Below are 13415 nucleotides of genomic sequence, written 5' to 3' on the forward strand. Positions count from 1 at the left end.
TAATTAGACCTGTCAGCTGGAAATGATTGACCCAACCCCACTTAGGGCATCTTTCCTTACAGTGTGCTGTTCCTCATGAGCTGCCTTTATCCCATGCATGGCTGCTGCCATGTTTACTTTTTTATTTTGCTTTGATCTCCTTCAGTTTCCTGGCATGTGATTGCAACTGGTCGTGGCTTTTACCATTAAACTCCAACGTTGTCTGCTACACTGATTCCAACATTGTTCCTCAGCAAATTGACTGCAGCTTTCATACATTTTGTTAAGTGTCCCATCCTATTGTATTCACAAGAGACCTTGCACCTACCTTTATTTTTTGAGCTTATTTGATGAAAACTTCCTGAATGTAGAGTAGCCTGGATTATCAAGTTCTACTTGCATGTGACCACCTCTCCTTCCATAATTGCTTTACCTTTTCTAAAGCTTCAACTCTTACAGTCGAATCAGTGTCTCTCATCTGCCCCTTCAACTGTGGGAGTCCTCTTTCTAAATTGCTCCATTCTGCAGTCCTCAAAGTCTGTACACCACATCTAGTTGCAGTTCATGCAATCCATCATTGCCTTTAATAGCATATTAATATTCCTAAATCAATTTGCTCTGCCTACCAAAACTAACACATGTATCCTTTAATTGGCCTTTTTGAAAACAACCTCGTCAGTCATAACTCCTCCCCAGTGGCATCTTTCTAGAAATTAATTTGCAGTTACCTTGGGGTTAAAATTTTCATATATTTGCTATTTTATGGGCTTAGGATGGCAGTATGGGTACGGTTTAGAATGGTAGAAATTTCTTTCATTTTTTTTTCAGAAAACAGGAGGGATTATATTAAGCTGCAATATAATGCAACTGGGACTGTTTTATACCATAACCATAGTTTACAGTCATTATTGCTGAACTTACAAAATTTCTTTTTGAATCTTTAGTAAAGATACAAAATGGTGGCTTGCATCTTGATTTTTTTTTTTTTTAACAAAAGTAGCCTAACCTCTGAACAATAAACAATATTCTCTACCTGCAAAAGTTGGAGCGGGCCCTTCCAAAAACAATAAAAGAATTCTGTTAGACCTGTGAGCTGGAAGTTTGCATCTTGACCAAATTTACAAAAGTAGACTAACCTCTGAACCATCAACAGTAATTTTCGATGCACAGAAGTTGGAGTGGGCCCATCCAAAAATAAGACAGGAACTTAATTAGACCTGTCAGCTGGAAATGTTTGGCTCAATCCCACTTAGGACATTTTTCCTTACAGCGTGCTGTTCCCCATGAGCTGCCGTTTATCTCATGCATGGGTGCTGCCAACTTTACTTTTTTATTTTGCCTCGATCTTCTTCAGTTTCCTGGCATGTGATTGCAACTTGTCCTGGCTTATCTCATTAAACTCCAACATTGTCTGCTACAACGATTTTCCACTCCAACATTGTTTCTCGCAAATTGATTGCAACATTCATACACTGTTAAGTGTCCCATCCTATTGTATTCACAACAGACCTTACGCCTACCCTTATTTTTTGAACTTATATGATGAAAACTTCCTGAATGTGGAGTAGCCTGGATTATCAAGTTCTGTTTGCATGTGACTACCTCTCCTTTCACAATTGCTTTCCCTTTTCTAAAGCTTCCACTCTTACACTTGAATGAGTGTCTCTCATCTCCTCTTTCAACTGTGGGAGTCCTCTTTCTAAATTGCTCCATTCTGCAATCCTCAAAGTCTATACACCACATCTAGTTGCATTTGATTGCAGCTTTCATACACTGTTAAGTGTCCCATCCTATTGTATTCATAACAGACCTTACGCCTACCCTTATTTTTTGAGCTTATATGATGAAAACTTCCTGAATGTGGAGTAGCCTGGATTATCAAGTTCTGTTTGCATGTGACTACCTCTCCTTTCACAATTGCTTTCCCTTTTCTAAAGCTTCCACTCTTACATTCGAATGAGTGTCTCTCATCTCCTCTTTCAACTGTGGGAGTCCTCTTTCTAAATTGCTCCATTCTGCAATCCTCAAAGTCTATACACCACATCTAGTTGCATTTCATGCTATCCATCATTGCCCTTAATAGCATATTAATATTCCTAAATCAATTTGCTCTGCCTATACAATCTAACACCAGTATCCTGTAATTGGCCTTTTTCAAAACAACCTCGTTTGTCATAACTCCTCCCCAGTGGCATCTTTTTAGAATTTAATTTGCAGTTACCTTGGGGTTAAAATTTCCATATATTTGCTATTTTATGGGTTTAGGATGGCAGTTTTGGTATGGTATAGAATGGTACAAATTTCTGTCTTCTTTTTTTCAGAAAACATGAGGGATTATATTAAGCTGCAATTTAATGCAGTTGGTACTGTTTTCTGCCACACCCATAGTTTACAGTCATTATTACTGAACTTGGGAAATTTCTTTTTGAATCTTTAGTAAGGATACAAAATGGTAGCTTGCATCTTGATTTTTTTTTTACAAAAGTAGCCTAACCTCTGAACCATAAACAAATATTCTCTGCCTACAAAAGTTGGAGCGCGCCCTTCCAAAAACAATACAGGAATGTAATTAGACCTGTGAGCCGGAAGTTTGCATCTTGACCAAATTTACAAAAGTAGACTGACCTCTGAAGTTTGAACCGTCAACAGTAATTTTCTATACACAAATATTGGAGTGGGCCCATCCAAAAAGAAGACAGGAACCTAAATTAAACCTGTCAGTTGGAAAAGATTGGCTGAACCCCACTTAGGGCATCTTTCCTTACAGCGTACTGTTCCTCATGAGCTGCCTTTATCCTATGCATGGTTGGTGCCAACTTTATGTTTTCATTTTGCCTCTATCTTCTTCAGTTTCCTGGCATTTGATTGCAACTGGTCCTGGCTTTTCCCTTTAAATTCCAACTTTGTCTGCTACACCAATTTCCAACATTGCAGCTTTCATACACTTTGTTAAGTGTCCCATCCTATTGTACTCACAGCAGGCCCTGCGCCTACCCTATTTTTTGAGATTGTATGATGAAAACTTCCTGAATGTGGAGTAGCCTGGATTATCAAGTTCTACTTGCATGTGACTGCCTCTCCTTTCACAATTGCTTTCCCTTTTCTAAAGTTTCCACTCTTACACTCGAATCAGTGTCTCTCATCTCCCCTTTCAACTGTGGGAGTCCCAAATCAATCTGCTCTGTCTACCCAAATTAACACCAGTATCCTGTAATTGGCCTTTTTCAAATCAACCTCGTCAGTCATAACTCCTCCCTAGTGGCATCTTTCTAGAATTTAAATTGCAGTTTCCTTGGGGATAAAATTTCCATATATTTGCTATTTTATTGGCTGCTTTATTATGCTGTCTTTGACATAGTTCCTGTTAGTTATATAATCTCCTGTAGAAGATTTTACAACTCTAGTCTCCTGTTAACCAGTTACCAGTGACGATAATAAAATGGACTTAACAAAAGAATGACTAGAATAAAAATGGACTTAGCAAAATAATGAGTAGAATAAAAATGGGCAGATAGTCCTCTCCAATAATTAATCTTACTATCTTGAGATTGATGGAAATGGTCAACCGCTGTATCAAAGCAACAAACATCCTTATCAACCCAATTGAGTAGGTGAGAACAATACAGCCTTTAGAGTTCTTTATTAGACCCCCTCTCCTGCAATACGCAAAAGTAAATACCCTTTATACATTACTTTTAGCAGCCTTTCTGAAGTTTATTTTTGCACAATGGGGAACCAGAAATATCTATTGCTAACTGGGAGTTCTGATAGTATTATTTACTAGTGATTGATGAATATTATGTTTTCTCTCATGATTGCCAGATAAATGCTGTTGCCAATGAGCTAAAACAAATGAGTCAATCAAAGAAAATGCCACTCATTATCTTGCACAACAGACGTACAAGAGGACGACCTGCCGATAGTCCGGGAAATAAACAATTAATTGTGAATTGGAGAAAAGCTGGTGCACTTTACACCACACCAACAGGATCAAATGATGACTGGTAAGAATGAATATGGTTCTGGCATTGAACTCTTCGATATTTGAAGATGACATTGTTGAATCTTGCATGTTCCATTCTCTAAATTTGCTGCTATGAAGCTTTCTGCTGTGCATGGGTTTCAAGATCATTAGTCTTTTGTCTTTTCTGGCCAGTAGCAATTGGGATGACTGGAATCTTATTTCCTTGAAACAAAAATACAATTTGAAGTTTACCTTTTTCAATTTGAGATTTTTTATTTATTTATTTATTATTTTTTTTTATGCAACAAATCCATGAAGAAGTTAATTGTGTTCTACTGTAACTAATATAAGCAAAGCAGTCAGCATTCTAAACCTTAGTGACTATGCTGTAGGACTCCTTTATGTTGACAAGTTTGTATGTTCTACATGACTTAACCAAGCAATTGATGTTAACTCTCATAAGATAAGATAATATTATCAATGTCAAGTGACCATGGAATAGATCAATAGGTCTAGAGAATACAATCAATGGTCATTGGATTATGGCGGTGTCTAGAACCGTCATGTATGCTTAATTGCAATAAAAATGGAAGTTATACATATGATAAAGAAGCATGAGCTAGGAAAAACAGAAGTGAAAAACCTTTGCCTATAACTTTGAAGGGAACCAGTGCAAAACCTAATGATGTCATCCATAAAGTACTTGTGGTTGAAGGGGCTTGGATGTGGGGGCTCTTCAGTGAAATGCCCCATCTCCTTTAATCAGTATTGATAATATCTGCATCGGCAAAATATCAGCCAGGGTCCTGAAAACATTTTTTCGGCAATGTTGGCGAAAATATCGGCAAACATAAAAAATGCATAATATACATATTTTTTCAGATTTTTAAACATATAAAGCAACAACAACATGAAATAAACACATTGGCACATAAAAATGAACAAAGCATTGATATATATGATGTAGTGGATGTAAATTAAAAATGATACATCAAAGGTGATACCAAATCATGCTGATCCCTGATAATTGTCCAATCAAGGACTCAAATGTGGAGAACCAATACAAAATAACATCACATATATAAAAACATCTCATCAACATGAGTTGTCTGTAGCAAAACAAACAAAACTAGCAACTAGCTATTTGAGATCAGTGCTCTCTCCTCCTTTTACGGGAAAAGATGATGGGCTGTTTGCCAGGCTTGCCCTTAGCAGTAGAAGGCCCTGGCCTTGTGCCTAATTTAAAATGATGACTGCTTTGATATGGCGCTGTGCTCTCCTATATCTATAGTAGATGGTGTTGTCGCTGATGCTCCCATAGTCTCCTCCTCTTCCTCCTCCTCCTCTTGATCCTCTTGTTGTTGTTTCTACTGCTGTTGCTGTTCCTCCCTTGAGTCCTCCACCTCTTGCTGCCCCTGTACTAATGGTTCCTCCTTTAACCATGTAGGTGACTCCTCCATAATGGGAACTATTACCCACCACCAGTGGGTAACCCCATAGGAGAATTTTTCTCCTAGATTTGTCTTCAGCCGACAACCAACAACCCCTGACAACCACTAGTGTAGCCGATGTTGTGCCAGCTGATCTCCTCTCCCTGAGCCAGTCATATGTCCCTTCGCCCATCTGTCAAGATCGTATGTTTGAAGGTGGGCCATCCAATCCTAAAGGTATGTCTTTCATTGCGTAATCAGGTGCTTATGCTTGTTTTTCTTGGGGCACACTTTGGTATGGATTATTGGGTGACTTAGAAGGGGGAATGATTTTGACTGTAGTTTTGTTCCCTCACCTTAAAGTGGGGGGGGGGGGGGCGGGGGGTAATCCTCAGCCCTAGTCCCGTGGGATCTCCCCCATTGGCTTAGCTTTAGGATGGGCACCACTTGGGAAACCCCGATTTTGGCAGCGTAGTCTCGTTTTCCTGTTTCACTTTTTTCACTTCCCTCCACACATTACGTGCCCTATTTCATCATCTTCCCTCTCTTTGGGTCCACAAGGCTCTAGTACTCCCCTTCGCCTTGTCCACGTATCTGGGTTGGGCTTGCGACACTACCCCAAAGGTTGATGCAACGAAAAAAAAGAAGATAAAAGCATATCATGGCCACATACAAAAGGAAGTAATACCACAAAATGTAAAAGATGGTCGAGACATTAAAATTAGCGCATGGGAAAAAGCCAAACATGAGCCCTAGCCCTTATCATTTTGGCCATCACCCTGGTTCCTAGGGCCCTTATAAGTGCCCATGCATCGTTAAGGAACCCATGCATGTCCCAACCCCTGGTGGGCGATGAACTGCCCCACCTTAAGGGGGTAATTATTGCTATATCATACACAACATGCTCTCATCCCCTGGAGCCTCGAGCAGTAAAATAAAAGAAAAATCAATATAAGGCAAAAGGAAATTGAAAAAAGGTGGAAAAAAAGGTAGGGTTAACTCATGTATCACGATTGCTCCCTCCTACATCTACTACATCTATACACCCAAATATGTGGACATCCCTAATGATTACCTCCCTTGAGCCCATGGCATTTGGCCTTATGACCTCTGTGTCCCAATCCACTTCATCATTATCCACATGACGCCTATCACTTGAAGGATGTACCTTGGGCATGTCTCTCCCTTTAGGGGTTGGGAACACTTAATAGGGTTGTTTATTAACCACTCCTACTTAGGGAGGTAACACAATTACATGCTTAAAGCCCCAAATTTGGAAGGGAAGTCCATTATGAAGTCTCTTTTGTGCCCTTGATTAACAAGCTTGGTCCACTTAGATGCACTAATGAACTATTATACTTGAAGGTGAGGAGATGCATTGGATCTTATACAGGATTGACAAGTGGTTTCATCATGGGCTAGGCATTTTAACTGGGGCCCAAGCCCACTTAGAAGCCTAAAAGAGAATACAAGGTTGGGGATGTGATCTTGGTAGATAAAAATCCAATACCCATCAAGATTCATAGGAAAGTCGAGGAAGATTACTATTACATTGCCAAACTTAACGATGAACTTTGGTCGCAACTGGTCAAGTTAAGTCGTATCACCCCTTTCCTTGACACTTGACATTGTATTATATGCATGTTAGAGTAGGATGCATTGCATGCTCATTTTCTCATTAGAACTAACATCATATGATATTTTCATGATAGATTAGTTGCATTTAGATTAAAATTTGCATTTTTATTTTCTTGTTGATTTTTATGGCCTAATACTAAGCATGGGTGATCATAAGACACCACAAAAACATGTTGCCTTGTGTGCTTGGTCTTTGATATGTGCAGGTAATAGGTCTGCGGTACCAAGAGATTGCTGGCATTCTCATGACCTCCCGTTCGAGCAACTTCATGCACTTCTCCGAGAGCTCATGTCTCGGTTGGAGCCAGATGTTACCCACCACCTGTGGGTAGTGTATATAGGAGAATATTTTTCTCCTATATGGTCCTCAATAGGCAACCAACAACCCCTTGCAACCACCAGATAGCTCGATGTGCCATTATCTTCGCCACCTGACCTAGACATGTGGTCTCTCGTCCACTTGTTATGATTGTATGTTTGAAGGTGGGCCTCCCGACCCCAAAGGTATGGCTTTTCATTGGTATACTTGAGTAATTTTCGTTACTTGTCATGGGCACTTTTGGGCATGGATTGGTGGGGGAATTCGGCAAAAAGAGTGGGCTAGGTATGTACTCTTGTCTCCATTGCCTGATTTCATGGTTAGCCTTGTATCCTAGTCCCGCATGATCTCTTTTATTGGCCATTAGATTTAGGGTTGGCACTACATGAGAAATCTCGACTTTGGTTGTGTGGTCCCGCTTCTCGACACCATATACATCACTCGCTTCCACTTATTTTAGCCTCGTTCATCTATTTTCCCATTCGGGTCTATATGTGTCCACTGGGTCCACATAGGGTTAGCCTCCCCCTCCCCTTGTCCACACCTTGGGTCGGGCCTGGAACGATGCCCTGAAGGTTGATGCAGCTAAAAAGAAAAGAAAAAGCATAATTTGGCCTCTCAATAGGAAATGTACCACAAAATGCAAAAGATGGTCGGGACATACAAATTTAGCACGTGGGCAAAAGCCAAACATGAGCTCTACCCCTTATCCATGGCCATCACCCTGGTTCCTATGGGCCCTAGATGAGCCCCCTCCATCATTAAGGAACCCATGATTGTCCCAACCCCTGGTGGGCAATGAACTGCCCCACCTTAAGGGGTTATCCACTGTTATATATTGTACAACATGCTCTCATCCCCTGGAGCCCCGCGCAATTATGAAGAAAAATCAATCAAAGGCAAAAGACATATGAAGAAGGGTGGAAAAACAAAGGCCGGGGTAAGTCATGTACCATCATTTTCTCCCTCCTGCATTCATATACCCAGGTGTGGGCCTCCCTTTATTATAGCTGCCCTTGTACCATAACATGTGGTCTGGATGATTCCCCTGATCCCTGCTCCGTTCCATCACTTTATCATTTGCCACCTACCACTTGAGGGATGTACTGTGGACATGTCACACACTTTAAAGGATGAAACTACCTAATAGGGTCCTTGGTTAACCCGCTTATTGAGCTTGGAGACACTTGTACATGCCAAGGCTCGCTATGGAAGGGCATGCCACCATGAAGTGCCCCATTGATTCCATGACTTGTAAGCTATTTTACTTGATTATTCTAATGATTAACTGTATTTGACGGAAAGGGGATGCATTGGATCTTATGCAGGATTGCGGGTGGGTCTCCATTTGGGGCTTGGTCTCCCTATATAGGGTCCTAGCTCTCCAAAGGGTCACATCGACACTTGTAGGGTGAGCGTTGAGAGTCATGGGCCTCCACTATAGGTGAGAGTACTTCATGGATCCCTAGTATCGCTCATTGATTGCTCGTGTTCCACCTTTGGGATGAGGATGATGCACCTCGTTCACCATGACTAACCGACTCCATAGATGCACTGCACACTTGGCAGATGATCCGAGATCTAGACAAGGGATTATGTCATTATCCGAGCCCTTCAGATGGTTTACAGGCACTTTCGATCCACTTGGAGATCCATGAGGATGTTCTTGTGCCCTCCACACCCACTTGGGGGCACCATAGGGATTTTCTTAGATAACAAGGGGCCAACCCCTTGTCCACTATGTTTGAGGTCCATTCTCATATCATGGCACACTTGGACTTCATTAGGCCTCCTCAAAAGCCAAATGATTCGTTTTATGGATCATTTGACCCCCTTGTGAGGCTTATCATTATGTTATTGAGCTATCTTGGTGGGCTTGTCACCAAGGGATGTTATTATTGCACATTATTTTATTATTTGAGACTCAATTAGGCCAAATTAGGCAAATCGAACTCTTTAGTGATTGTATAAATAGAAGTGAGGTGATTCATTTTGATCATTATCACTTGGATTGGGTTATTACAAGTGTTGCACTAATCACAATATTATCGTATAATCGCGATAATTTCAAAGAAAAGATAAAATCGCGCGTAGTAATCGGAAATTTTTTTTTTGCCCGATTTTTTCAGTAATTATCGCAGGAGGCTCGGGCAGCGCGTGTTTAAAGGGAAAAACACGATTTTTTTTTAATTTCATTTGGACAGCAGAGGGCGCGGTGGGGTTTGGAGACTTGGAGTGTTGGAGGCTTGGAGATTTTGCCATTTTGGAGCTAAATCAACTACCTGGAGGAGAAAATCGAAGAGTGAGCTAAGGAGGAGACAAATTATCTCCATAAAAACGGTATGGGCACCAATGTTTTTTGTTTTCATTGTTTTGTAACTTTGTTTTTGTTTTTTTTCAATGTTTTTGGTTGGGTTTGGAATGGGGTTTTTGACATTTGTCCAATGTAATTTTTTTTAGTTTTTTTGGTTGGGTTTGGAATGGGGTTTTTGACATTTGTCCAATGTATTGTTTTTTAGTTTTTTTGGTTGGGTTTGGAATGGGGTTTCTTAAATTGTATGTAATTTTTTTATAGTTTTTGTACAATGTAAATAGTAAAATACTAAATTGTAAGTTTGTAACTTGTAAATACTAAATTGTAATCCTTATTTTCCCATAGGTTCACCGAAACACCATTCAAGTTTTCAACTTTAAAGTTCAAAATCAAACATGCCAAGGAAATTAGATCCTTTCTGAGAATTTGGTGAACCTAATGCTCCGAATGATAGACTAAACTTGACTTGCAAGTTGTGTGGGCACCATATGTTCGAGGGGGTGTACAGATTGAAGTATCACCTTGCAAAAATCCCTGGATTTGATGTAAGGCCTTGCAAAAATACAAATCCTGAACTCATCCAAAGAGCCATGAAAGCATTGGAAACTTTAGACGACAATAGAGAGGCCAAAGAAGAAATCAAGAGGCAACTAAAAAAGTCAGCTGAACAAGCAAGTGCTAGTGGTTCTACTATAGCATCAACCAATCCGGTCGCTGCCTCATCATTTTTTGTTCCTCGAACCACACCTGGTTCATAGCCATCTATCATTTCAATGCTAAAAAAATTGAGAAAGAACAAGCTGACAAGTTGCTGGCAAAATTTCTCCTTTGGAGTGATATTCCTTTCAGCATTGTAAGGAATAATCCATTTTTCCAACTTGCTCTTGATGCTATTGCAATTGTTGGCCCAGGGTACAAAATCCCTTCTTATCATGACATGAGAGGCCGAATTCTTCAAAATGAAAAGCTTGACTGCACCAAAAGATTGGAGGATTTTAGGGCATCATGGGCACAAATAGGATGCACTGTGATGTCAGATGGTTGGACTGACCAAAAGGGGAGAACCCTTATAAACTTCTTGGTTAGTTGTCCCAAGGGGACTATGTTTATCAAATCTGTTGATGCATCTGCACAAATGAAAGATGCAAGAACTTTATGTGATTTGCTAGATGTGTTTATTTTGGAGGTGGGTGCAGAAAATGTTGTCCAAATCATAACGGACAATGCTGCAAATTATGTTGTTGCTGGCAGGATGCTTATGGACAGGCATCCTACTTTATTTTGGACACCTTGTGCTGCACACTGTATTGATTTGATGTTGGAGGACACAGGGAAATTCCCTTTGTCAAAGATATTGTTGAGTCATCCAAAAGTATTACAAAATTTATATATAACCATACATCTGTGCTTAGCTTGATGAGAAGATTCACCAACAACAAAGAGTTAGTGCGCCCTGCCATTACACGGTTTGCCACCAGTTTCATATCTCTTCAATTCCTCTTGAATTCTATGTGGGATGTGAAGAGAATGTTTCTTTCAAAGGAGTGGCGTGCTTTGCCAATGAGTCGCAAACCAGAGGGAGAGGCCGTATGCAGACTAGTTTCATACCAGGAAGACTTCTGGGCAGGAGTGCAGGAGGTGTGCGCCATTATTGAACCTTTGGTAAAGGTTCTTCGGTTAGTTGATGGTGAGAAGCCCGCAATGGGCTATTTGTATGACGCCATGGATAGGGCCAAAGAAGCCATTCGGGCCTACTATGATGATAAGGGAGATGAGGGGTTTCAGAGACAACTCCTCCTATGGGGAGTGATTGATGAGCGATGGAACAACACACTCCATCGTCCCATTCATGCTGCTAGGATTTTCCTGAACCCTGCATTTTCTTACGCATGTGGGTTTGTATTTGATGCTGAGATCATGGATGAATTCTTATCCTGTGTCCAGAAGATGGTGCGATCTCCAGCAGAACGTATAGAGACCTCTAAAGAAATTGAGACATATAGGATGGCAGATGGCACATTTGGCTTTGACATGGCTGTGACTGACAGGACGATTAAAATGGCAGGTTTTTTTTAGTTTGTAGCTTTGTTTCAAATTTCATTGTCTCTTCAAATTCCATTTTTTTCTTATGTTTATTTAAAATTTTATTTGTAATTTTGTTGTAGATGCATGGTGGAGAATGTATGGTTCCAGGGTACCCCTTCTACAAAAGCTTGCCATTCGAATCCTCAGCCAAACATGTAGCTCCTCAGGATGTGAGTGCAACTGGAGTGTATTTGAAAAAATACACAACAAGAAGCGCAACAGGTTAACACTTAAAAAATTAAAATATTGCAAATTTCCAAATAAATTTTTGAATTCATTAATCAATATATTTTTTTAATTATTAATTATTATTTCATGATCTTTGTATAGGTTGGAGTCCCAGCGACTTAATGACATGGTCTACGTCTACTACAATCTTCGATTGTGGGTGAGGCAACTTGAGAGGACACCTGATATGGAGGCCATCTCATTGGATGAGATTGACACCACTGCTGCATGGAGGGTTGAGGCCGAGAGGCCTCTCATGGAGTCTGCTGATGATTGGTTAGTGCAGGATGTAGTGGAGGAGGAGGAGGAGGAGGAGGTGACACCACCTGCCCGGGCTACCCCTGCCACCAGTAGAGAACGTGGTCTACCTCCTATAGCTCCTATTCCTAGTTCTTCAGCTTCTAGAGCACAACAGACTCCACTGCCAACTCCACCAGCACCAGCATCTACATCTAGAGGGAAAGGGAAAGCTATGGCGTTTTCTCGTAAGACGGGCAGAGGAAATCAATAGTATTAGACTTTATTATTTTGTTCATTTCATTGTATATGACATTATGACTCATGAGATACATTATTATATTTTTTTGTTGATATTTTGAGGCTGAGTTGGGACTCAGGAGTCCGGACTTACTATTCAGGACATGATTCACTGTTATGTGTGATTTTAGCCCTAGAAATGATATTAAACATCTTATATATTAGTTCTTTTATCATATTTATGTGTCAATGTATTTATTTTATGTTGTAGATGGTTTAGATATTAAAAAATTTGAAAAAATTGAATATTTTTGTACCAAACGATTTTTTCTCGATTATTACCTATTTTTTCCCAATTATTACAATTTTTTCCAATTTTTTCCTCGTGCCGATATTATCCCGATAACGATTAGTGCAACATTGATTATTAGCGCTTGTGATATTTTTGCTATCCCTTTTGGAGGACGAGTTTGGATGATATGGATGAATTTTGATGTTTGGATCTATCTCTCTTGTCTTGGAGCTTCATTGTTGGCATAATTTGATGATTGGATATACTCTTTTAGACATATAAATGCTCTTTTTCATGCTTATTCTTGTTATTTACTTTGTCACATGTATGTTGTTGGGATTTTCGCTATACAAGTCTGAAATTTATTGTTTTCCTATACAAATTGGTGGAAATTTTGATCTTTTATAGTGTTGCAACATGTCATGGGCCATGTATGAATGGGTGAATGTTCCTAGAGATAATTTGTGCTAAATCCATCTCGATAAGTCATCAATTATTGCAAATCGAAGTATAAAGTCTTTGGAGTAGCTGCTCTCATGCCCTAATTCCATGCGAAGTTGTTTGAAGGCCTCATTGATTGGGTGAATCCTTTCCAAATAATAAATTCTCCTTGACTCCACGTCTCCCAGAGGACAAGGTACTAATCCTCCATAGGTGGTGACTTTCAAAGTTTATTTCTCTCACCTCTC

General features: G+C 40.0%; 2 protein-coding genes across 3 annotated transcripts in view; both read left to right on the forward strand.

Annotated features, from left to right (window-relative positions):
* The window catches only part of LOC149186726 (proteinaceous RNase P 1, chloroplastic/mitochondrial-like), a 234376-nt gene that overhangs the window by 73581 nt on the left and 147380 nt on the right, over positions 1-13415 (forward strand). For both annotated transcript variants that reach the window (XM_089411106.1, XM_089411105.1), the window contains one exon: positions 3802-3983. In XM_089411106.1, coding sequence (XP_089267232.1) covers positions 3802-3983 — 182 coding nt within the window. The remainder of the gene's footprint in view (positions 1-3801; positions 3984-13415) is intronic.
* Positions 11676-12468, forward strand: LOC149186727 (uncharacterized). Its single transcript, XM_089412365.1, has 3 exons — positions 11676-11709; positions 11810-11951; positions 12060-12468. Exons 1-3 carry the CDS (start codon positions 11676-11678, stop codon positions 12466-12468), a joined length of 585 nt encoding a protein of 194 aa, XP_089268491.1.

The sequence above is a fragment of the Pinus tabuliformis genome, chromosome 3_1 (assembly GCF_031772625.1).
Source record: "Pinus tabuliformis cultivar Carrire ecotype Pingquan chromosome 3_1, CPIR1, whole genome shotgun sequence".
Taxonomy (NCBI): domain Eukaryota; kingdom Viridiplantae; phylum Streptophyta; class Pinopsida; order Pinales; family Pinaceae; genus Pinus; species Pinus tabuliformis.